Here is a 27,108-nt window from a genome sequence, read left to right on the forward strand (position 1 = left end):
CCAAAAATTATTTTAATCTGGTCCTTAATAATAGTAAAAAAATGTTTAACGCGGTATATATAAATCATTAAAGGCATTGCTTCAATAACTAAGATACCATTTGAATCAAATCATCTAACCATAAGAAAAGAAAGGATGATATATAGATTGTTTTTAAGATATATGATTAAACAAGAATTTCTTTTATCGTATGTAAGGCATCTTCTAAGACGCGTTTGTTCAAGTTCCGAATATTGTACATCGACTAACACACTAACTAAACTAATAAATTTTATTTCAGGTATGAACATATAGACACCTTTTATACGACACACTAAACTTGAGAGATAATCCGGTAAAATCCGGTTCAATTCAACCAACCAGGAAGAGAAATGTATTTTGAAACAGTGCCTCATATGACCATTAGTTTGAGAAGTTTAGTTTTGACCACCTGGACACCAAAAGACTCAAAGAGACGTAATCATTAGGTTTTTCCTCATCAAAGGTTAGTTTTTTACGCTGCCAACACAGCTCTCAGTACGTCACTGCATACACACTTCTCGTTTGTAATATACAACCTGTAAAAGCTTATATTTGCACAACATGCTCAAGTTACTATATATGACACTAGTTTTAGATAACATTCCCAGTGGCCTTGTACATATCGAATGCAGAAAGACAGGTGTGACAAGCAGGAATGCATTCATTTCACTTTATCGAAACAAAGGCATTTATGAGAAAGCATAATTTGCATCTGTATATTTTTTTGTCTCGGGCGCTACCGTCCTTGTTGTTACTAGCCTGTTTAAGGGCCCGTCAATTAAATGGTCATTGGCTGCTTAAGTTTAGAAATATAGCACGATGAAACAATTAAATTACTTAAATTTTAATCAGAAACATAGCTATATGAACCTGGCAAAAACATAATCGGTACACGACCCCTGGACACGACACAACTTTAACGAAAAAACATTTCATCGACACTTACACTTAATCGACCGTCTTGATTTTATTGGTTTACAACTAAGTCCCGTTATCAATAAACATCATGTACATGTATTTATAACGTATCTAAACAATTGGTTCAGGACTGTTCGGGGAAAATCACAAACCGATAATGGTTTAAGAGGGAGGGGTTGCCTCTAGCCATTTAAAGTCACACATTATTCCATTATCCATGTGTATCAATTTACCGACGAAACTAAGAAAGGTGATGCCTAATTGACACTTATTAACGAGATCGTACCCGAGAAAACCCTGAAGTTACGAAGTAGAAAAGTCCACACAGTAGATTCGCTTTGAATACAATTTCGACAAAAACAAAAACAAAACAAGAAAGAAAGAAAGAAAAAAGAACAAAAATTGTTTAAAATCTTTGACCATCTGAAGCAAATTCGTAATTTAGAAATTCTTGCAGTATTACCTTGACTTGTATCCTTCATTTTCCTTGTGTATTATATGAATTTCTTTTTACGCATCATTTATTGTTGCTAACTGTAATTTTAAAGTACTTAGGTATACGTGTAATTATATCCATTAATTCGCTTCCTAACTGAATCTGGATATTATAGTTCATAAAGGAAGTGAAATTATAGTACCGACTCCTACAAAAAGCATAAATTTCAATATAATTACTCAAACAAGGCTATTGTAAGAGATGACTATATATATATATATATATATATATATATATATATATATATATATATATATATATATATATATATATATATATATATATATATTTTGTTGCGGTTATAACAAGTTTCAACCAAGTCACCGTCACACTCCACCACCTTTCTGTGCGGGTTCGGGTTAGTAATAGACCTGACGCATTCGTCTGCATGTTGTTAAAAGTAAATAATGAAGGCGCTAGTGGTGGCTCACTAGTTATGTGCGACCGAAATGACCCAAGTTCGAGTCCTACCATAGGATCAGCCCGGATCGATAACGTCCGTGTATCTTTCAGCTAGACACTTTACAAAAATTGATTTGACACTAAATAATCGACTTTTTTGCAGTGAGGTAAAACAATTTAAATTAAAAAATAATTTCCATGTTCGAATGACTTGTTTGATTGTTCCTAAACTCAATGTGTTAATATTTATGGAAAATTACAATTAGTCTAGAGAGTTATCACTTTGAGCGAACACTGCAGTTTCCTCAGTGAATGGTAATTTTTGTCATTACACGAACACTGCAGTTTCCTCAGTGAATGGTAATTTTTGTCATTACACGAACACTGCAGTTTCCTCAGTGAATGGTAATTTTTGTCATTACACGAACACTGCAGTTTCCTCAGTGAATGGTAATTTTTGTCATTACACGAACACTCAAGAGAGGCTGCTTGTGTTTCAACAAAAATGTTTCTTTAAGAACAGTGGTTAGCTTCGGTGGAGTTTGGTGACTAATTTGTAAGCCATTGCTTTTTAATACGTAACTATAACTTGTATTTTGAGTGATTTTTATATGACTTCCGAAGATCTTCAATCAACGTATCCAAATCCTGGTTTGTTTTTTTTGTACTGAGTTTGAAGATAAACGGAGAAAATAACATCCACATTCGTCTGAATTTTTCATCAAGAGGTTTACTGGATACCATTTGTATTTAATTCCATTTCCAATGACATAATTCAGTGTTTTCACTGCTCTTAGCCACGAGTGTCAATACATAGCAAGGCAGACAAAGAAAAGTGGATGGATTTTATATCTTTTTTTAATATCGACTAATTATATTTGAATAGGAAAATGTCATACGTTTCAGCTCTAATAAATAAAATGCGCTCGTCACACTAAATTTTTATGGAATTATGTTGCATTTCAAAAACCTCTAAACCCGTGTGAGAATCCTATTGTATTTTCTATACTCTTGTTCTAAATACTTGCTTCAAGAACTAAATTGTGTATAGTGGAATAAACGTATTATAGTGGAATAAACGTATTATAGTGGAATAAACGTATTATAGTGGAATAAACGTATTAACGTACATAAAGCTGCCGTATATTTAAAATATTAACTCTCTCTCTCTCTCTCTCTCTCTCTCTCTCTCAGAACAACGAAATATTATCACTGTATCACATTTACACTGGTGAGAGGTGGTATAAATGCGGTGTTCGGAATTATGTGATATCGTCTCTTCATGCGATGTGGTGCGTAATTTAAGTTAAATAAGTAGATTTTAATTTTAGAACATGTTGATACCTAGGGACACTAAGTGACATGAACATAAAGTTTGTTTACTTTAAAGGTTTAAAGGTATGTGATAAAATGATAAAAACTGTCGACACAGCTATCAGTATGTAGTTTTGCATACAAGTCTTGGTCGTAATATGTCAGTGTAAGGAAACACTGAAATGTTGGCATATAAACAACACCATAAGGTAAAGTTCGATACGAGATTATTGCATCACCCGGCATTATCTGTGGCAGTATATGTTCTTAAAATATCCATGGTATAAATAGTGTGACATGTTTGGGGGTGGGGTTGAAGCTGTGATTTTCTTTTCAGACTGGAACTTTGTTTCCTGTTACCTCAAGACAATTCGTTTTAAAAATAACTAATATAATAGAGCTATTTTTCAAGTATCTTTGTTCCAAGATAACTGGGACAAGAGAACTTTTAAAACCGAAGTCCACACCCGTCAAAAATTAAATGGCTGGTCTCTAAGTACATTGATATATTCTAAAAAGAATACACAGATTTGTCTCCCTTTTAAGTCCATTGATATTCTAAAAAGAATACACAGATTTGTCTCCCTTTTACTCTTATCCGTAATATACCAGTTTAAACAAGATCCTATCAACTATAACGTGTAAATAGTCACACGATAAATCAGTCAAAGTCTTTAAATTTTGTAAACAGTGGACAACACGTTCTCCATATGATAGAATGTCTACACAGTCACATGGTTTATGTTCGTTTTTCTTGCACTTGACACCAAGTAACAAAACAAATCACACTGTATATCAACGACTATTTGTCGATAATGATAAATAGAGGTTAGTAAACAATAAATATGATTGCCAAAAGACCATACAACTTCCCTCGGTGTGAAACCATAATGAACCGATTCCTATTCGTATTGTCTTAAAATGTCTAGCATACTCGTCTTTTCTCCTGAATGGAAACATGTTTATAGTCACGTGGTACTAAGCTTGATATACATATTATTTTCATTAATACATTAAATACATGTTGACAATCTTGTCGATCCTTGATTGGAGGGTATTTCGTGTCGATCATCTGTAAATTTCGACCATTTAGGTACGTGAACTAGTTGTCTCTAGCGCAAAACATGACTTAAAGGCATGTTTCATTCAGCTAAGTCCCGTTATCACTAAACATTACTAAGGATTCTGTATGGTCCGTTACGGAAGGAGGTCCATGTGGGTGACACCATGAGTTACCGCTCTGGGTGACACCAACCCTAGTGACGTCACTGGTTTCATTATGGAAACATAAATATACTGTCCGTATCCAATGCGCAACATTTCAATTTGTTTACCGAAGTTGTTGTTACCGACAATAAAAGACAATCTGTTTCAGCTACCTTTTGCAGACATTTTTTTTTTTTTTTTTTTGGCGTGGTGACCAGAAAACTGATTCAGTTTTCATTTATTTAGGTGTCATGGTAATATTGGTTCTTAGAAAAGAACGGAATATACGTTTAGTGTCACCAAAATATTCTTAGCAGTGATTTAGGCCTAGCGATACTTCTGGCCTCCACAAGCGATGAAGAAGAAATATAGGGTCCACACTTTCAGGGCAATTACAGATCTTCTTAATTTTGTTAAACAGTGGCAGTTCTTCACATATAAAGCAATTAATTTTAATCAAAACTTTAATTGTTTTACAATATTATGTAATTCGTAACTGAGTTATTCTTTCTCTGAATACTTGATTTCATCTTGATGTTGTTCTATGCATCATTTGAATTTTCTAAAGTTCCTTCAATTAATGCGAAATACGAATTGCTTTTAGAAATTACTATATATATATATATATATATATATATATATATATATATATATATATATATATATATATATATATATATATATATATATATATATAACTTCTTAGATTAATTTGAATATTTGCTCTTCATAATTGGCTTAATTTGAATGATATGTCATGAAGGCTATGAAATGGAAATGCTGACACTTTGAATTGGAACAAAATCGCCTACAAATATCACATGATCACAATGATTAGAACCTTGTAATGCCTCGAACAGGCTATATACAGCATTTTTATCGATATACTAATAATGACCTATGTAATGGATTCACTAACTGCAATTTTCATCTTAATAAACTTTGCGCATTGAAACGTTTATTGCTTCCGTTCCAATGTGACCTCATTTATTTTCATATGGAGCAATGTTAGATGATTTACAAAATGCCACAAATTAAGAATGAATTCCTGTCAGTATCTAACATTCGTGGAATACGGATGGGTGATTTTTGGTCATTTTAAGCTCAGGGTTCTCCATTCGTGGAATTTGGATGGGCGATATTTGGTATTTTTAAACTGAGGGCTCTCCCTTCGTGGAATATGGATGGGCGATTTGTGGTCTTTTTAAGCTTAGGGCTCTCCATTCGTGGAATATGGATATACGATTTTGTCTCTTTCAACTTAGAGCTCTCCATTTGTGGAATATGGATGTACGATTTTTAGTCTTTTTAAACTTAGGGCTCTCGATTCTTGGAATATGGATATAAGATTTTCGGTCTTTTTAAACTTAGGGCTCTCGATTCTTGGAATATGGACGGGGAAGTTTTGGTCTTTTTAAACTTAGGGCCCTCCATTCTTGGAATATGTATGGGCGAATTTTTGATCTCTTTAAACTTAGGGCTCTCCAATCGTGGAATATGGATGGGGAAGTTTTGGTCTTTTTAAACTTAGGGCCCTCCATTCTTGGAATATGTATGGGCGAATTTTTGATCTTTTTAAACATAGGGCTCTCCATTTAAGGAATATGGATGGGCGATTTTTTGTCTTTTTAAACTTAGGGGTCTCCATTCGTGGTTTGTGACAGCCAAATTATCTATGAAAATGTATATCCCTCTAAAATGAATGTACTTTATTTTTTCCTTTCTTTTATCACCGACAATGAATATTTAAATAATAAGAGATGTATATGCTTTGCAAAGAAAGATCCGTTTGATCCAGATGAAAAACGACACAGATGTTATCAATGACACAAAAACTTGAAATGATCACTGTTTTGACCTCCTGTTGCATGAAAGGATTTAAAAATGTATGCATTTTAATATGTCTATACATTATATAACCTATTATGGGTTACTTTGCCGTTTTTATTTGAAACTTATCTCTTTAGTTGTTAAGATCATATTAAGAGGGGAGGTATTATATCTGTAATAAATTATTATACTATCATCTGACAAACAAAAAATCAGTTTGGAATAAATTTTGAATAGAGAACCCTAACCTTGCAATAAATTATATATGTATGTATGGATTATCGTCACAGTATTGATTGTTCACTGATTGATTGGGGCCTTACCTTGTTTAACTACAATGCAATTGCCAATGAAAGCTGATATTATCTATCTGTTCAAGCTACACGCGTGTACCATAAAAGTAAGAATCTTACTTCCAACGGTCAGAAATGTATTTGGGTTGACTATTTTCTAATGACGCAAATATTTTGAAAGTGCCTGTCAAAAGTTTTTAAGATTTACTGACTACATTTAAAACACTTAAGCAAGTATTGTAAAATTTAAAGCAATAACATGTAAATAACGATATAATCCGTTCCATTGACTAGTATTAGATCATTACAGTGCATGTAACAATGTTTTATTAATAATTTAATATAGGCCACTCGTCAACATTACTGTCTCATAATAATTTCTCGAATTATTGAGTTAGTTCACTTGAGAAGATAAGAATGATCACAGTCATCTTTATCCTTACATTGCCGCACTACCAGTATGCTTACTGCTGTAAACAAGTCATCTGGTGCCATAAAAAGGTTATCTTTTGAGACTGTGAGAATATAAGATAGAAGTTGGTACGCCGAGATAAAGAAATTTCGCGACTGCTAATGGTGAGCGCGATTTGGCTACGGCGCAGGCCATGATGCCATTAACTCAAGTCAAATAAGTTAAAGAACGATGCAATAAAAATACAGACAACAATACATGCATTTTTCAAGCCAGTCTCTTAAACTGCGAACATTACAAATTATATTGATTATTTAAACATTATGGAGTGTCATTCATAATTCGGATCGACGTGTCGTTAATTTGTACAAATATCACGTTTCTCAGGCGTTTCTTGTGACAAGGACTGTACTTCTTTTTGACAACTGTATTTATTCATGTGTCAGAGTGCGATTATCGGAATTAACGCATATTACTCAGCTAGTTCTGCATTAAATACATATATTTAAAGATAAAATAACAGCTTTCTTCATTTGGTGCACTCGTACGCACACAATAAAGGATGCTTTCATAATTGCATTCTCTCTCTCTAACCCCTTTTTTCAGAAAAGCTCTTTGCAAAAAGACTTTTTAAAATATGCAATATCTCAGTAAACTGAATACTTCTCAACACCGAGTTTAATTTGGGTCCCAAGGCTTTTCAGTTTTGAAGGGTTTCGTTGTAATTCATATATTTCGCAGACATTGCAAGTGGACGAGATTTCAAAGAAAGGGTCATGTCTGTGGTCAATTCACTCTCTCATCAAGTCTTGAGATACAATTAGCATACCCGACCTTATGAAAAACAAAGCAAAGCCTATTTAGAAAAAGCATAGCGCAGATGATTGTTCGAATTACAACCCTATCTCATTACTATGTTGTGCTGGGAGAATCACTTACACATGCATGATCTTTTTGTTAAATTCTCACGCAGGGTTTCATTCTAAACTCGGCGGTTTTCCGCGAATAAAGAACTTTGTTGTAAAACACATGAATATTCAGAACTTTTAAATACCCTTCCCTTGCATTTGTGCATTTGTTCATTGACATGTCTCCTCAGACAATATTCTGGTCGTTAGAATTTATTTAATTACTTCTGTCATAGTTTTTTCTTTACGTAACATAACTGTGTATTGATTGCGCCCAAAGACCAATATTTTACATTAGTTATCATATTCCATCTTGCAGACATCAAAAAAAGAATACATTTCTACTTACGTTCTTTTCTCAGATGCTTCACATTATATTAATTGCTATGGTGTGTAAATAACCTTGGTTTTTACAGCAGAAAAATATTTAAGTTTAAACTTTAGCCGAGCCAAAGAGATCAAAACATTTGAGTGGTATTGGTTATCATAGTAACGGCCAAAACGCACCGAATGGCTCAAGCAGTCTGGAAAATTTCAGTCACTGTTGTATTTTACTGGATACAGAGTAAAAGTCTGTTTTGACCAGTGGCACACAATACAGTTTACCTCAATGAGACTTTTACATCCTTGACAATTTTACAAAACTCATTATGCAACTGTTGTTGCTCTAACACCTTGACTTTTTATCTGTATCATCATATATTATTCAAATTTCTACACATAACTTCGTTACTAAATGGGCTTTTCAGTATATTACCACTGAGGTATAGATTGTTAGCTTCAATAATTTGTTCTTTGAAGTGTCTAAATCTAGCACACACAAAAATGTTATTAAGGTTATGGAACTGTAGTGCCGACACCTTGATGTGCATCAACTCAAGTATACCACCCCCATAAAATTGCAATGTAATTAATTCCTCAAACAAGCTATCGACAGGCATTTTCTCTGTGTGCTGATACATATAATATATTCATAGTACATCTTTACACAAAGGGAGCATTGAAAAGTTTATTGTTGGAATTAGAAATGGACTTTAATGTTGTGGGTGTGAATTTTCTTATTCATATCCCCTTCCCTCCACCCAACCTCATTGTGTGCTCGGAATGGGGCGTAGAACAGACTCTATGTGCCGTCCTGCATAAAGTTCGAGATAGGTAATCAGAGCAAATGACTCGTTGAATAAGCTATTAGCGTTCCACATTAGCGATCGAAGAGTGCTGGTTCGAATGGTACCATGGAATCGACTCGGATAGACAACAAGTGTGCCCTTGGTCACAGTACCTTGCTCTAATTGCTTCAGCACTAAATAACCTACTTGTGTTGTTGTGTCATATCCCAACAGCCACAAATAGACTAATTTTAGTTATTTAGTTTCCTCGTTTGTGCCCATATTAAACAAATAATAGATTACCAGACTGTCCCGTATTCGTGCGGGAGATTTTCAAATCAAATGTCATTTTTGTCCCTATATGGATATTCAAACGAGCTCGCCTGTGTTTCAAAAATGTTCTACCTTTAAGGACTCTAATCAATCGAACTGGGAGGATGTTAGTGACTAATTCAGAATTATTTTTAAGTCTACCAATAAGGATTGTTGATTTGTTGCAAGGAGCAAAAAATGTTGCTTGAATTACGTTCAGAATGGTCGACTGTCCGGTCGTCATGCATGGCATATGTGTAAGGAGAGAGCAAGTGTGATTTTTTTTTAATGTTTCAAATATGAGTAATTGCGCTCGCTATATTTTGATAATATATTAACAAATATTGTCAACAGTGCTGATTGATGGACTTAATGCCTGCAATTATTATAAACTAATATATCACGTCTTGTTAATTACCTATGACGAGAAAAATAACCATGTTAAATGTCACATTCGGCCTTTAAGCAATCTGCCCATTGGGTTTGTGATTCAACATAGCGGATCGGTGATCTGGTCACCAAGAAAACAACATATATAATTCACAATAATAGCGTTAGATAGTATTTGTATGGTTTTATTTGTAGATAAGCACATATATTTCTCAGTTTCTCAATATATTTATACCACCGCAAAAGTTTAGCGGATCTAAAGCAATTTTAGGAATGTAAACGTTTTTGTTAGCGTGTACATCCCATCAACTATCCCCAATGAAATATGCTGATATGACGTCACTAGATGAAAAAGGAGGTTAATTTAGTGCCATTTTAGAGTAACTAGATAGAACCAGCACGGCGCTATCATGTGATACTTAAATTCTGGCTTTCCTCTTGACTGTCTGATACTGAAAAATCGTTAGCATCTGGTTACATAACTTGGATTCATTAACGATTAATAGACTGGTAAATATTTTGAAGGCTAGTTTTGTGTTATTATTATTATTATTATTATTATTATTATTATTTCTTCCAGATGAATCAGCAGAGCTTCATTATTTAGGAAAAGTTCGCAAGCATGTCCTCATTTGAACCTCTTATTGTTGCCGCTATTGACATTGGGACAACATACTCTACTTATGCGTTTTCAACACGTCACGAATTCAAAACTGACCCAGTCAAAATATATGCTGAGACCAAATGGGTCGCCGGTGCTGAACTCCAGGCAGAAAAAACAGCAACTGCTGTTTTGTTTGATGAAAATAAGAACTTCCGTTACTTTGGATTTGAAGCCGAGGAAGCTTATGTAGATTTGGATGATAACCAAATGGAAAATTGGTATTTTTTCAGCAGATTTAAAATGAATTTGTTTCAGCGAAAGGTAAGATATTAGGTATAAATGTACAGCAACATATATGCATACATACATACATACATACATACATACATACATATATACAAGAAGGGGACCCGAGAGGTCGATTGGTCTAAAGCGCTCACCGTTGCGGATCATTGCCATCTCACCTTTTTCTGTGTGGGTTCGAGTCTCGGGTTCGGCTAATGTGGGTATGTGAGAAAACTCGCCAGTAGTTTCTCGTGGGTCGGTGGTTCTTTCCGGGGTTTTCCCGGGTTCTTCCTCCACGATTTACACTGGCCGCCATGTATAGTCTACCTTGTGCTGAAAAATGGCGCTAAACCCTACAACAACAACAACATACATAGATGCATACAAGCATACATACATACATGCATACATACATACACGAGCGAATAATAATAGCATGATAATGGGTGTGATTTTCCGAGCCTTGTTTGTGAAGTTTGCATTGCACATATTTTGCCAAGTAGATAAAACATAAAAAATGATACTTAAAATCACTTTGTGTAATTGTGTAATTACATACAGAAACGAGTGACTACAGGACAGGTTTTCTTTGGCTTTATTGGCCTCTTATTATTCTCAATAATCAATTTGTCTCGGCAGTCAATTTGTCTCGGCAGTCAATTTGTCTGGGCAGTCAAATTACGTTAGGAATGTTAGCCTGTTACCTGGCGAATCTAGCCCTACCAATATACGATAGCTGTCTTTCCCTCTCTATCTCATATAGAAAAGGGTAATAGCTCTTGGAAATTACGTTCCCTTGCGACCGCCAAATACTAACCAGGATGCTCGCATAGTGTGGTGGTTGAGAGGATTTTTAAATATTGAGATTTGGTAAGTAAGTATTCTCGGATAAAAATAATTTATTTAAAATTTGCTTTCTCCTGCAAATCCGTTCTGTTATAACATTATGTTAGGAAAATAAGTAATTGGAGGAGGAAATGCTGAGCATCCAACCTCTACCTTGGGTACTTTCCTGGGCAAAAATGACTGAATTCCCCATGCGAACGATAAATCTTTCTCCTATTTACATAAGCAGCGGGGTCCTCGAGTGGCCGAGTGGTCTAAAGCGCTCACCGTTACGGATCACTGCCATCTCACCTTTGTCTGCGTGGGTTCGAGTCTCAGATTCAGCCAATGTGGATATGCGAGAAAGCTTGCCAGTAGCTTCTCGTGTGTCGGTGGTTCTTTCCGGGGTTTTCCCGGGTTCTTTCTCCACCATTAATACTAGCCTATGATGTACTGAAAAATGGCGTTAAACCCAACAACAACAACAACATAAGCAACACAACCTATGGTCACTTAAAATCTTTTTACCTACACAATTTCACTGGCAAATCCAGCGATGCTGATAGGAAGTGTTGTTTTATCTGGGTCTGGTGGCCATCTTTGCTGCTGACACAGGACCTACCGAATTCAAGGATTGTCTCTGCGAAGGTAAATCTCTGAGATAAAATCTCAAGAAGGTTGACTCTGCATGCCAACAGTTTATATTATATTACGGATCGAAACGTTACGTTCGAACGAGAGACTCGCTTGCATAGATTGCTCTAATCTCATGAACAGTAATCATCATGAGGTGACTCGGATCTTGTGAGACCGAGTGCGCCGAGAGTATAACCCATTTCAGCCACGAAGCAAGGGCTTGAGGGATGATATCATGCTTCCCGGTTTTAACCGGAAAGGGGCGTTTGCGTGTGCCACGATTTGTCTCTGTGAGTTTCAAGAAGTGCTTGAGTGATCGAGCAAGATCTTGCATGGCTGCCGCTCTGGACCTATCTATGGAAGAGACGGTAACCTAGTTTTGGCTACAAATCCTGGTTGTGTCAAGAAGACCACGAAACCATCCGATCTGAACTGACAATAGGTGGGTCGACAGAAAGGGGACGTAGCTCGCTTACCCTGCATGATGAAGCTAAAGCTATTATGAAAGATATTTTGCATTATAGTAACCTTAGCGAAGTGTTCACTCAAGGTTCGAATTTACCTCATTGGAGCCAAACTGAGCCATGTTAAAACCCAGGTCAGATTCCATTTTGGAAACAGGGTGAAGAATTTTGGTCGACTGAGATCAAACTTGGCCAAAAGAACCGAATGATCTTCATCATGCCCAATATTAAATATGCCATGATGCCGTAATTTGTCCAAGATCATGGAGTGGTAGTTTTTGATAGTAACTGGGGCCATCTGTTTCTACTCGAAAAGTCAGATAAAAAGTCGGCCTCTTGAGGAACTGAGGTACTCAGAGGGACGATGTTACTGAGATGACAACAGTCCCTGAAAACACGTCACCTTCATTCGTAAACATCCACAGTGTATGACTTTTTGCTCTCGAGATCGCTAGATCGAATACTTCGGTGACCCAGGGATTGTCCCATCTGCGAGGAGCTTTCAGAATCATTTTGCATTTCTGACCCCATAACTTCTGGATTTTTTGTATAAGTACCGCGTGGGGAGGGTAGTACAATGCCAACTGCCCCTCCCAATGATTAACACTGAGTCCACGGCCCAGGTTTCTTGGCCTAGGACTGGAGAGACGAAGATGGTCAACTTGTGATTCCATCTTGTCGCAAAATGATCGATCATCGGACGACCCCAAAAGGCGCAGATCCGTATACAGGCATACGGGTGGAGAGACCATTCCGTATGAATGACTTGACCTTTACTAGATAGAGTGCTGATCAAGACATCGTGTCCGCCACAAATGTTTCTGATTTGTACGTTGATATGGAGATTGTCGCAACAACGTAGAAACTGCCATATCACAACACACAGGTCAGGTGATTTGGTGCACCCCTTGAGTAGATAGGTCACCACACAGTGTTACCGGACAAAATGAGGACCGTGCTGTCTGAGTTGATTTTTCCATAAGAGAAAGGTGCTGGTGACATCCTTCGGTTCTAAAAGGTTGATATGAGAAGCCGCTCCACTGGTTCCGACGTGCCGCTGATAGTAGTGAAGTCCGGTAATATCTGGGAGCCCCAACCCTACCTACTGGCGTTGGTACATACAGTTATCTTTGCTTGGGGCTTCACCAGAGGGAGCCCCATGGTCAGACAATCTGGACTGCGTCACTGACTCAGCAATTATCATATCACTGGCGTGATTATAACTGATTGTTCGAGAGGACTTGTAAAGAAGAGCGGCTGTGTTCGAAATATTCTTTGTAAGGGGTGCATAAAAAGACAAAGAAACCGTTCCAGGTTCAGAATGACGATAAACTCCATACCCATACGGACAAATTTTGAGATGGACGTATGTAGGGTTTTTCTCAGATCACAAGAAACTTTACATGAGATAAAATTTAGATGAGATCGTTCCTGCCTTGGCGTGGAATAAAACTTACCATTTGTTTCTGACTGATATCGTCCAAGGTAGTTGCCGTCTTTGTAGGTACAGTCGATCGAGACAAGGTCACGACGCAATCGATGCCCTTTGTTAAAAACGCAATGGCTGATGTTGAAGCCAACTGTTAGGACTTTGAACTGGCGATGTAGTAAATTGGTTGATGTGTCTCTAGTCTATGATCGGACTCAACTTGCGGTTTGCTTTCCGAATAAGAAACAGCCTTGAACACAAGTACGGAGATTGTGGCTTTGCACAATCACAATCTCTACAATCTCTACCGATTATTTTACGATGCGTGAATATATCTCCATTTATAGAAAGGCCTCCTTCTCCTCATATAATGGTTCGTCAGCAAAATAAGAGAGGATGAATGGAGAGGGTATTGCTTAAATGCAACTCGAAGTCCATCCGAAAGGACTTGGATCATCCAATCGTTCTGAGAGAATATCCAGTGAGTCTGAAATTGTTGAAGTCGGTCGATCCCAGGTAGGATGCATGCAAGCGGGTGAAGGGAGATAGCTTAATGACACAATTTAGTTTCTTACCGATTCCATACGATTGCCTCCTAAATTGGTTAGATTGTTGTCTCCTGGCATTGGTGTGGGTTCGGTATTAGTTCGCATCTGATTGAAACGATCCCTAGTTCCGAGGCCGCTTAACGCTCCTTCACACTGGTGGAGGCTGGATGTTTATAAACGCATGTTTGGGTTGGTGTGTTGAAGGAGCAGTTCCTTAGTTGTTTACCTCCGAAATTCTTTGATTGTTCCTCAAAAAAAGGAAACGTTGACCCCAATTGAGTTGTCCGTAAATCCAGGTTATGACGAGGTTTGACGTGGACCGCAGACATGCGTCATGTCGTATCAGACCTAAGTTAGCTGAAGCAGTCATTGCATTGGGCGTGGTATGGTGAGCTGCCCGGTTAATGACTCTAGCAATCCTGGCCATCGCCTCTCAATCGTGGCTATTGTCGGATTTCAGTGCGTAAATGATAGCGTAAAAAAGACTCATTTAATAAGAGACTATGGTGTATTTATGGTACAAAATCATTAAACATTGAATCAATGGGCAAGACACGTTTACTGCAAACAAGTTTCATACAGAGATGCTACATGTATCCCCCTAAAAATAAAATTGAATTTCCATATTGTATTTTGGTACTAAAACATGTTATTCCTTTTGAAGAGCTACAGAAGAAACATGCAACTCAAAGATATTCGGGGAAAGAAGATGCCAGCGATAGATGTGTTTTCTGCAGCTATTGCATATCTTAAGGACCATCTTCTTAACATGGTGCGGAACCGGCTGCCAGGTATTCCTGAAGTAGCTTTGCTGCTTAGCTGTCATTGCACTCCACTGTGATTTTCGCCCGGTTTTAATACCATGAAATATACATTTTGAATGTGAATAGTGGTCAGTAGAAACTTGCACTGAAGTATAGACAGACAGCATACCCGTGGCCACAATAGCGCACAACTGTCATTGAGAGTACTATAGATTTTCAGGACTAGTCAAGCCTAATATTGGCTTTTCATACTAATAAATCTTTCTGATTAGTTAATGCAACATTATTCCACCCATGTTACCAATGACTAAGGCAGTAAGATAAACAATCCTACTTCTTTACTATCCTTCACGTTCTTCAAAAAAGCTCGGTTATAATTGGCCAATGTATATAATGTACACATGTAACATATCAAACCTTGCACAGCTTGGATGCTTAAATAAAGAGTATCACTCAACTACATAATTCAAAAATTCATTTTGAAAATGCCACCAAGATCTGCATAAATGTAAACAAAACTGGCGAAGAAGGAGACCAACAATAGCAATTTAAAAAGGGTCACAAAGTATATCTACAGTGAGAACACTGCGCAGTATTGAGATATGCTGAAACAAATGTGTTATTACAATTTCATTCTGAATATATATATATATATATATATATATATATATATATATATATATATATATATATATATATATATATATATATATATATATATATATATATATCATAAAATAAACGACACCAAGACGTAGAATGTGTGACCGGTTTCGCTTTAATGCTTCATCAGACAGAATTCAAAAGCTATACCATATATTAAGCAATCTCAAGGCCGTCTTTTGCATCATCAATTGAAAATTTGAGCTTTGATGCCAAAGTTTGGTGTATGGCTTCACACAAGATAGCAAGGCAAGAAATAAAAAGGTAGTCTATATATATATATATATATATATATATATATATATATATATATATATATATATATATATATATATATATCGCGAACGTTAGCCTATTTCCAAGGCATTATATTTATACCGTAAAGTATTCCCTAGCGCAAAATCTTGGCTTCCCTCTCTCTGTTTTAAAGGTGACTTATACGTGCCGAAGAAAGCAAGTAACAAAAAATAATTAACACACATTTGCTGCAAAATAATGACATTAATGCTATTTTTTTGGCTGCTCGAGTTCAAAGATGACTTTGACATCACGACCCAGTCAAGCTTTTGTAAGTAAGTGGTTTCATCATCGTCGTGATCTGAACTTGACAGTGTGCTGCTGAGACAGGCAAACATGTCCACGGCAAGTACGCTGTGGTCATGTTCTGCGTGGCAGGCTCTTCGTAATGTTATCATGGTGCAATTCGGTGCATCACCTCTGTTTTCCTAATACTGATTGTGAGACCGAAATTGTCACAAAATGTAGAGAAATGGTCCATGCTATGTTGCATGTCAGACTCAGATTGACGATCTTGCCCTCGGCCCGGTATCTAATGTCGATCACATATTAATAGTCACAGGATGCATCAGTAAGCATGACAGAGAAAATTATAAATACAAATTTTCTTTATTTTGTAACATATTCTGAGATTATGTTTTATCATAGCTACCATATATTAAATAATCTCAAGGCCGTCTATATCATCATCAACTAAAATTTTTAGCTTTTATGTCAAAGTTTGGTGTATGGCTTCACACAAGATGACAAAGCAAGACATAAAACGGTGGTCTATCCTTAACATGGGATAAAAATAGCTCTGCTTTTATAAAACTATCAAAACACAGAAATGCAAGCCACAAAACTGATAGGACTTTGGAAACTGATTGTGAACCATTACATAAATCCTCAACTGTTCTATGCGTCAACGCATTCGGGTCATTTGAAGCGGTTTTTGCTAACATTACCATAATCTCCTTATCCAACTGTAACAAGTTTTATCATAGACATTGTTTAACAATATTGACTATGTCTTGTTGAAAATCCATTCATATTGCAAAATAATTTTGACTTTATGCATTGAGAAAACATTGAGCAAAATATTTTTGCATTGGATTTAATGTTTTCTTTTATAATTATCCTTAGCATCCATACACAAAGGCAGGTTTTCAAAGAGTTGATTTCTATGAAACTAATTTACAGTTTTCAAAACTTTCTACATGGTGTGACTTGCTAACCAAGAAACATTTTCTTGGAAAGGAACATGGAGACATATATAAAACTGAATAACTGACTTATTACATTAAAGGGATCAAAGACAGTGATTTTGTGTGGGTGATTACTGTTCCTGCAATTTGGGAAGATGGCGCTAGGCAATTCATGCGGAACGCTGCAATAAAGGCCCATTTTTGGGAGGACTTCAGAGATGGCAATGGTGATTGTGGCAAGCGATTCAATGCCGATACATTTGCACAGGTAAGGATGTCAATTTACTCTGAATTCGATAATAATTTTTATAGTTTTTTTATAGATTGAGACCTCATTTGTGAAATTGCTTTTTTTTAACAGCACTATAGCATAATGTTCGCTGTGTCATGCCGAAGAACTGACTAAAAAAAACTGAAAAAATAAATTGGTGCTATCATCATACGTGTCATTGTTTAAATATATATATATATATATATATATATATATATATATATATATATATATATATATATATATATATATATATATATATATATATATATATATATATATATATATAAAGTACTTATACAAGTTAAGTTCGCGCATACGTTTTTGCTATAGACCGGCACATGCTACGAGTAAGTATACACAATCAACAAGTTAAATTTTATTTTTATTTGGTACTTTATTGATGATTTTAAAATGTGTATTTAACAGATAACAATATTGATACTATATTGGCAGTCCTTGATATAAATAGAAATTATTGGTCATTTTCCTCATTATCACTATAACAATAACAACAGCAAAATCATGAAAGTTACCCGCGAGTAAGAGTAATTAAAAACAATATAAATGTTAAGAATAGAACTTTAAATAAGCGTTTTCGATGATAAATGCTTCATCTTATATACTATCTCTTTGTTGCTCGTATTAAAACTGGCTACAATTTAAATAACTATTCTGCATTTCAGTCATTTAATAGGATCTGCCACTGTTTATTCATTCATTCATTGAGTAAACTATCATTTTCCTCCTCCATATATTTGTAGAATAACAAAAATTCCTAAAGTTATGTGGTCTGTCTACACACGTCTGTGAACATATTGTTATGTATATTGAATTTGTATTATGAGAGGGTATGAGCTTGGGCGTTCCTGACAAATATGCTATTTTTCTAAATATGTTTACTTGGTTTTGAGTTCAGCACATTGGTTTTCCACTCGGTAAAACATGGTCCATCTGATCTTTGCCAGGTAGCTTACGAAAATGTAAGCAAAAACCTGACCTTGATTACAACTTAGAATATTCTGGAAATGAATTTTTGATCATCATCCTGGTCCTCTTCTTGTGTCTCAACCTTTTATATTACGTTTGTTGTTTTTACATGAGCATTATGCATTCATATCGTAATATTTTAAGTGAAATGAGTCTTTTAGTAGTGTTCAGTTATAATTTGAGAGGACTTATTTATTGCTATTATTTATTGAAATTGCAAGGTGCTATTGACTTTAGGACTAAATCACTATTTTGGAAGTATTGTGAATTCATTCAAGGAATTCAAGGAAAGTTGAGCACTTGCACCTCAACACATTCAAGATTAGAATTCATTTTGGAACACCAGTGGAATTCTTTCAGAACATTCTACTCTTTTGTCCTTGTGGTAGAACTTTTAGGACTATTTGGGAGTTAATTCAGAACAATGTACGCTTTTTTAAATTTTCATCTTGTATTCTGAGAAAGATTTTTTTTTGAATTTCACAAAAACCTGTTGGTTTTAGCTTTTTTTTTTCGTCCAGTTAATTTCAGACCATGGATTTGTAATATAATGTTGCCGCTACAAAACCAAGTGCAGTTTTATATACGTTGTATTCACCTGTGTATACTATTTCACCATAAGTCACAATCTTAGTCATCCCGAGTGTACTATCTTGTTTTATTACAATACTATGTTCCACCCCTGTGTGCAGATCGGAACGCACTATTAGTTTGACCGTAGTGCAGAAGAAGTACGCCTTGTGTAGGGTTTTGTTCAGCTTTAAATTGTTTAAATGCCAAATCGAGTATGGAACAATAATTATCACCTGTAAACGTTCAACATCAGTACTACGGAGAAATCTAACTGCATTGTGACAAAACATACCGCGGGGATGTACTCTAAACTAATTCATGGATGTAATGCGAAGAGAATATACGAAAGAAACGGAAAAGAGCTTGGTGGTATAATGAGTTGTTTGTTATATTCATCTGAGATTCATTCAAGATCATTTTTTTTATTTGCAACTGTCAGCAGCCATGCATTTTTTTCCCTCTAGGATCATAAAAAGCAAGAAGCATTAAGCAAACAGATATGGTTGGCATTAGAACCTGAGACAGCGGCACTGTACTGTAAATATTGCCAGTTAAAGCTCATTCGTAGCGAAGCTGGCGCAGCAAGTACAGTACCCTTTACACCAAAACAGAAGTTCCTACTTATGGATTTAGGAGGTAAGCTAATTTGTGATTAGATTAGGAAGAAGTTATCTCTAAAGAATGCGTGTAACATGTTTCTAAATGGTCAGAGAGAGATAGAGAGAGAGAGAGTTGCCTTTGAACATAATTATAGCTATTCAGACAGTATACTGACCACTTGTCAAAGTCGACAAAGTTATGTAATTTCAAACTTCTCTTGCTTGAAAGATTTTACATTCAGCTGCTGCCAGAATTTAGATATCGTAGTCTATGAATTACTTTTTACAGAAAATATTTTACCGCCAATAAAAATAATATCTGACTCCGGCACAATATCGAATTACAGAAAGAAAAATAGCATTGATTGCATTGCATTCATAAGATACAGTCTGTTTCGAAGTGATAGTGATGGAAATTAAAATTACTGCAAAGTACATCAGTGATTAATTAGGGATACCGGGACATACTGATGATGGAACTCAGAATAAGACCTTGTATGTTGCAATTTAGTTTCCAGAAATGAAACATTAATGCTCCCTTTCACTGATCTTGTGACCTCATTGTTGAATTTTGAAACAAGCCATATCATTGCAAGCAATGCTAGTTAATATAAATATCAGTGCAGTGTCTTGATAGCGTGGTTGCATCATGCATTGGTTATTGGCAGCAAAAACAGCACGCATATAGTAGAAGTCTAGTAGAAGTTAATTTCCCTGAGCGAAGATGGAGGTATGACTTCACAATTATCTTTTTTTTTCTTCACAAAAGTATATCTGAATGTGTCTGTTCGATATTAAAAAGATACAAATGGATATGCAGTTTATTCGTACATACGTGTATACGATCTGTAATTCCATCTAGAAAACGCTTTTTGTTTTGCAATGGACATCATAGTTTAAATACTTGATGATAGCTCAAACAGCGTTTATTTTTAAACATATAATTTAAGTATCCTTTCACATGAAAGCCACAGTCAAGGCCATGTATTAGCAATACGGTCAAGGCTTTCTGTTGTTTCTATTTTGATTTCCATACAATATCATGTAAGATATGTGGTTGGCTTGATAACGAAATACCTGTACAGTTGTTTTGTTTATTTTCATTGCAAAACAAAAACTTATAAGATAACGAATTAAAATCTACAAGTCGATTAATTTGTTTGTTTCGTATTGATGACATTTAGTGGAACTGCTGACATAATAGCCAATGAAGTCTTGGAGTCGCACGACCTGCGAGAACTCTGTGTGTGTGTGTGTGTGTGTGTGTGTGTGTGTGTGTGTGATTAGGATTTTTAACGCAGCTTTAACAATTTTCAGTCTTATCACTACGATGTCGGCAATGTGGCAGTTTATAGTGATGTCTAGCACTGGGGCATCATGCCGCAGACATGTAGCATGATGTCCCACCCAGTCACATTATCCTGACACCAGGCAGACCAGTCCTAACACTAACCTCTTAATGCTGAGCGCCACGCGAGGCAGCTGTAGGTACCATTTTCGTAAATCTTTGGCATGACTCGGCACGGGTTTGAGGCGGACGCTCTAACCACTAGGTCACCGGTGCGGTCTCGGCGAGAAAACTAACAGAGCAATGGTCTACATACGTGACAATAGCTTCAAACAATGGTTGCATTTAAACATATAATTTAAGTATGCTTTTGTATAAAGACCACCGTTAAGGCTTTGAATTTGCAATAAGGTCAAGTGTAATTCCTTTTTAATGCCATATGATGTCGTGTAAGATATGTGGTTCTGTTATCATGTGTTTATTTCATTACAAATCAAATATTTATTATAAGATAACGAATTGAAATCTTCAAATCGATTATTAATTTATTTGATTTTTATTGCTGATATGCAGGCGGAACAGCTGACATAATAGCCTATGAAGTCATGGAGTCGAATGACCTGCGAGAACTGACAGAACCAAATGGAGGAGACTGGGGAGGCGTGACTGTAGATGAAGCTTTCTGGAGTTTGCTGAAGAAGATTTGTGGAGATGAAGCGATTGTTAAGTTCTCAGCAGAGACAACTAACGATTTCTTATATATGCGAAACCAGTTTGAGCTGAAGAAACGGACTATATCATTAAGCCCGACGAAGGTAACAAAGATGCGACTATGCCCCACACTTGCTAATAGCTACAAAGAAAGACGTTGTGTAGAGCTACACAACGGCACCATTCCCTCAGAGGATGGGATTGGTTACAAAAACGGTCATCTTGAACTGTCAAATACAGTAACGTTAAGGTTCTTTGAAAAGCCGAAAAACAATATTGTTGAGTTTTTGAAACAGAAATATTTTTCGAACGGGAATATTTACGATTTGGACGCTATTGTTATGGTTGGGGGATTTTCTGCATCAGAGGTAATGAAAGAAGCAGTGAAAGCAGCAGTTAAAGATATGGGAATTATTGTAATAATTCCAGGTGAACCAATCCTAGCAGTGGTGAAAGGTGCGGTTCTTTACGGTCATAACCGCATGGCAATCAGAGAACGAGTTCTTCCTTATTCTTACGGGATTAGTCTCAGAGTTCCATTTAATGAAACCATTCATCCGATAGATAAAAAGATCTTTTGTAGCAATCGGCAAACGTATGTTGTGGAGGATGTGTTTCAACCTTTTATGCGGGCAGGAACGCGTGTAATACCAGGTGAAACCTTTGCTAAGCACACTTACAGAGCTCTTTATTACAGTACAAACAAGGCTACCATCGAGATATACAGAACCAGAAATCCGACACCGAGATTTATCACTGATCAAGGTTGCTCAAGAGTGGGAAAACTTGAACTTGAAATACCAAATTTAAAAGAAGTTGGTTCTACACTCGTTGATATAACAATGTCTTTTGGTGACATCGAACTAACGGTAGAAGCAAAAGACCTTAATTCTGGTCATTGTATCAAGTCTGAGTTCAATTTTCTAGTATGACCAAAATCAAAACCGCTTTCAAGAGCGTTAGAATTTACTGCTTTGTGGTACAAAACAAATGCAATTGACACAGCGTTGGACAAGTTCACACATTCTTAAATACTAACAGGCCTTCATTCCGCGATAAATCCCACAACACACGAGGTTTTGCAGGCAGATATTAAACATTTTTTCATACAAGTCTATATTTTGCTGTTTATAAACTCAGTTTTGTCTCCCTTTACGAGCCATACAATTCAGGTTTCTTCAAAACGTGAATTTTCCAAACCGCTGTGAGTTATTTACGGGTTACACTTTGACAAACTCCATAATAATTCTCTGTTTAAAGTAAGGTTTAAATTTGCCACAATATATAACTAGTTCAAAGTCCATCACTATGCAAGAATTAGCACAAATATATTGATTGGTCGATGTAACAGCTAAAAGGCAGGATCCATTCAGTGTTAAAATGTCTTGGCGTGCCTTGGACTTTGGTGATAGACATAACCATTACATGCTTTTCCATAGTTACTATTATTGGAATAAATGCATTTGTTGTTTGCTTTTCATTGCGTGTCAAGACAACCAAATGTAATAAACGCACATAAAATAACAGAATTATATATCGGAGTTTTAAACTTGAAATACATGAATTGAATGATGTATTTGCAATAGTTTGTAATTACCATTCAACTAACAGGCGCATTTTTCTAAATAAATACAGTAGTTTTACTAATATTTAATTTATTCCCTGTAAATGTGCATAAAATAGACTAAACATATTCAGTCACGTGCTACATTCTGGATGCATGCACATAATAAGGTCAAGCTACTCTGCTTTTTAGTCGGATTGGTAATCACCAAATCATTCAAATGTTTTGAGAGAGAGAGAGAGAGAGAGAGAGAGAGCACTGTTGGCAGGGGCGTCCGCGGTATCATTTTTGGGGACGGGGGCAAACATATAGTGTTCAGCTATTAAGTTATTAGGGTTTACGGATGTAGGCCAAAACCTGTTTAGAGGTGAAATCGGCGGAGGGGGACAAGTAAATTGTTGGGTACCGAGGCATTTGGAGTAGAGTGCATTGCTCAAGGCAACTGGAGTAGCATGCACAACACAGCAGTCAATCCAGGCTGATCCGATGGTAGGATTCACACCCACAAGTTTTCTGTTGGGTATCCAACACGCTTACCACTGAGCCCTCGAGCCTCCGAGAAAGAGATAGCGAGAGAGTTTTTCTTCCAATAAAACTTTATTCAAATCACATCATAACTTATTAATAGTTACAACCGATGGCGATAAAATATATTATAAAGGATATCCGTTTATGATACCAGAAAAATGACCATTCCGTTCTCCTAGATTGCCGATAGTTATGAACTGGTTGTTAACTTCTGCTTCACATTACTCAATAACTTGATAACCTTTTGATAAGCACGATCATTTTCTTTAATATGCATGGTTTTCACATCCGTATCAAGCTAAAACTTGGCGTTCAGAAGTAAATATAAACATATAAATCTATTCAAGATTGAATATAATATTAAGATCATGCACTCGGTCACGATGAAATTATAGTGTATTATAGTGTAAACAATTATTCGAAAATTATGGAACGATAGTGTAACCAACCCCTAGCAAATTTTGTTACTCTAGCATTATAAACACACAGACACATAGACACACACACAGACATATATATATATATATATATATATATATATATATATATATATATATATATATATATATATATATATATATATATATATATATATATATATATGTGTGTGTGTGTGTGTGTGTGTGTGTGTGTGTGTGATAAATACTGTTCAGCGATTACATCCTTTATTATCAGTCGAACCAATTAAATATTCATTCGATGTGTTTCAATATTATCGCACACAATATGGATATAATTAAATAGCATTGCAGTAAGATAAAATAATACAAAAAGCATGGCCAATGAGATCATTTAAGATTATCGTGAGTTGTCTCCCTGTTTATTTCTACCATCCGCATACCAATCAAACTACGTTGAAAAAGGCCATACAAATATATATTTCTTGTTGTTTTAGATTTGTTTACATATCAGTTACATATCTATCACGTTGATTATTCAGTAGGTTGTTCTTTAGACCTTGATTTCATTATATGAGTTGTAATAAATGTACAGAAAAATGTTCGTAATGATAATAAGAAAGTGAAGTTATTTTAATCAATGAAAATTATTATTATTTGTATGCTGTCACTTATTTTTTTACACTGCTTATTACTTATCAATGATTTATATTTATAGTGAAACCATGAATACGCTGTTGATGGCAATAATCCGTTTATATTTCGCATGAATGAAACAAGATGGCCACGCACTTCGTTCCATCTGTTGTATTGTTACAAGTGATATTTCTTGTTTCTACAAGGAACTGTAGACTTGAACACATTACAGGTTACAATATAAGTCATCGCCTTTCATCTTATATTCTTCGCCGGGACTAGAACTTGAAATCATTAGAACATTTTATTATTAGGACTTCAAAATTTGTATTAGTGGATTATTCTTGATTATTTTTGGATTAGATTCTTGAAACCGTAAGTTTTTCTTCTTCATTTTAAACAGTATTTTTCCAGGGAAATAAATTGTTATATTTTTCAAAGCTTGTTGTTTTCACTCTTTCTTGTCTTACTGTTTATTTGAGCCTAATCACGTAACAATACACAATGGAAGATATTTATATTATCAGGAATATCAATTAGTCGGCTGCTGTAAATATTCTGTAGATTGATTTGAAGATCAGACTGGTGTTTCTTAAGATCAGTCCCGCATTTATTCGTACAGATGAAAAACAGACTTGTCTGGAAATCACCATACAGCAACTGGCCAAATATGAAATATGAAATGAGACATAGAGACATGATAATGAGATTGTCATAGGCAATATAACATGGATATAATGTTCTGAACTCTAACCAAGAAAAAATGAACAAAGTTTGGATCAGACAAAATGGGACCAAAAATCACGTAGACGGGCTGTCAATTTAGTTTTATACGCAGCATGTTTCGATGGAAAGGGTTAGTCGTCTTTGTTTGCCTGTCCCTTCTTGTGTCACTGGACATTTGTATGCCTCCAAATTGCTGCCAGACGTTATGGAACGCTACGGGATCACCCGTTCGTGAACCGGTAACCGTTGAATCTACATACTCCAAGAGAGCTCTAAGCCTGCTGGCTTTACTCCATTATCAAAGAGTTATCAAAAGGCAACCGTTTGAAGGCGACGTGTATGAAACTAACCAAAAAGTGATTACACAATTGGCATTTAATTGGATAACAAGCTGAGAAAGTTTACAAAAGGTGCAACGGTACAATTTAGACGGAATATACTGACATACTGTTTCCAAATAAAAAACGTGCACTAATATTTAGAAGTTTGAAACACTCCTCATATCTAATTGTACATATGCTTACTGGCATGACTTGTCGCTCTTGGCAGACGTGCACCTAAGACTGTAAAGACATTAGTCTGGTTGACATCAAGTAAATTTTATTTAATCTGTTAAGTTACGCGCTATCCAATGGTGGTAGAATTACACAGTCCATGTGGAGAAGTTAGTATTCCTTAAATATACTTAAATTTATCAAAATTAAGGAATCAGACGGCTAAATCATTTCTCATTGATCTTGATGCTAATGGATTAAAACATAAAAAAATAATTCGTTCATTAGGCTGGCATTCAAGTTCCACACGGCTTCATTCAGCCTTGAAATCAATTGTTCCACGTAATTTCCCTAACAAAATGTGATTTTAACAAATTAAACATCGAAATAACGTGTTCATTAGATTTGCATACATGCCTAAATGCTTTCAGTCATAACAGTTATATCTGTTTAGAAACTTAGTGATGAAATCAGGCATCCCTTTTTCTACAAACCTCTGTTTTGTTAAAAGTGGGATCCCTGACCGGAAAATATTCCTGATAACAAAGTTTAACAAGAGTGAAAATTGTAGATACTGGTGTCTTAAAATTCTATATTAAAGACCTTCAGAGAAAAATTGCAATCTTACCACAAATGTTCGCACGCTAGCACCGAGAAAGAGATTGTTTTGATGCAATGCAATGCAAGTTCCTACGAGCAACTAAGCCCAAAAATGTATAACTTGAGATGCATGCTAATGACTCCAAACAAAAGAGGAACAAACAAAGTTACCATTATTCAAGGCTAAGAAAAATATGATCAATCAGTTTGACTTCCTATCAGTCATTACGTAATTCATGCACCAATGTAAAGAAAACTATAGCAGGTAAAATTTATAAAAAAATGTGTACAAACACCATTTATCCAAACTGTTATCTAGTAAAATATTCAGTTTTAGTGTTAAGTTGAGATTTGCTACCATGAGATGTTTTAGTAAATTCTTAAATAATGGACACGAAGAGATAACGCATCCAATGA

General features: G+C 35.7%; 1 protein-coding gene across 1 annotated transcript; it reads left to right on the forward strand.

Moving 5' to 3' along the window:
* Window positions 1-366: 366 nt before the first annotated feature.
* On the forward strand, window positions 367-25,311 carry LOC149776575 (heat shock 70 kDa protein 12B-like). Its single transcript, XM_089941050.1, has 6 exons — window positions 367-484; window positions 10,192-10,536; window positions 15,067-15,193; window positions 17,415-17,581; window positions 19,612-19,783; window positions 21,608-25,311. Exons 2-6 carry the CDS (start codon window positions 10,234-10,236, stop codon window positions 22,675-22,677), a joined length of 1,839 nt encoding a protein of 612 aa, XP_089797176.1. The 5' UTR covers window positions 367-484; window positions 10,192-10,233; the 3' UTR covers window positions 22,678-25,311.
* Window positions 25,312-27,108: the final 1,797 nt, after the last annotated feature.

The sequence above is a fragment of the Sinohyriopsis cumingii genome, chromosome 18 (genome assembly GCF_028554795.1).
Source record: "Sinohyriopsis cumingii isolate HCF-2022 chromosome 18, ASM2855479v2, whole genome shotgun sequence".
Classification (NCBI taxonomy): Eukaryota; Metazoa; Mollusca; class Bivalvia; order Unionida; family Unionidae; genus Sinohyriopsis; species Sinohyriopsis cumingii.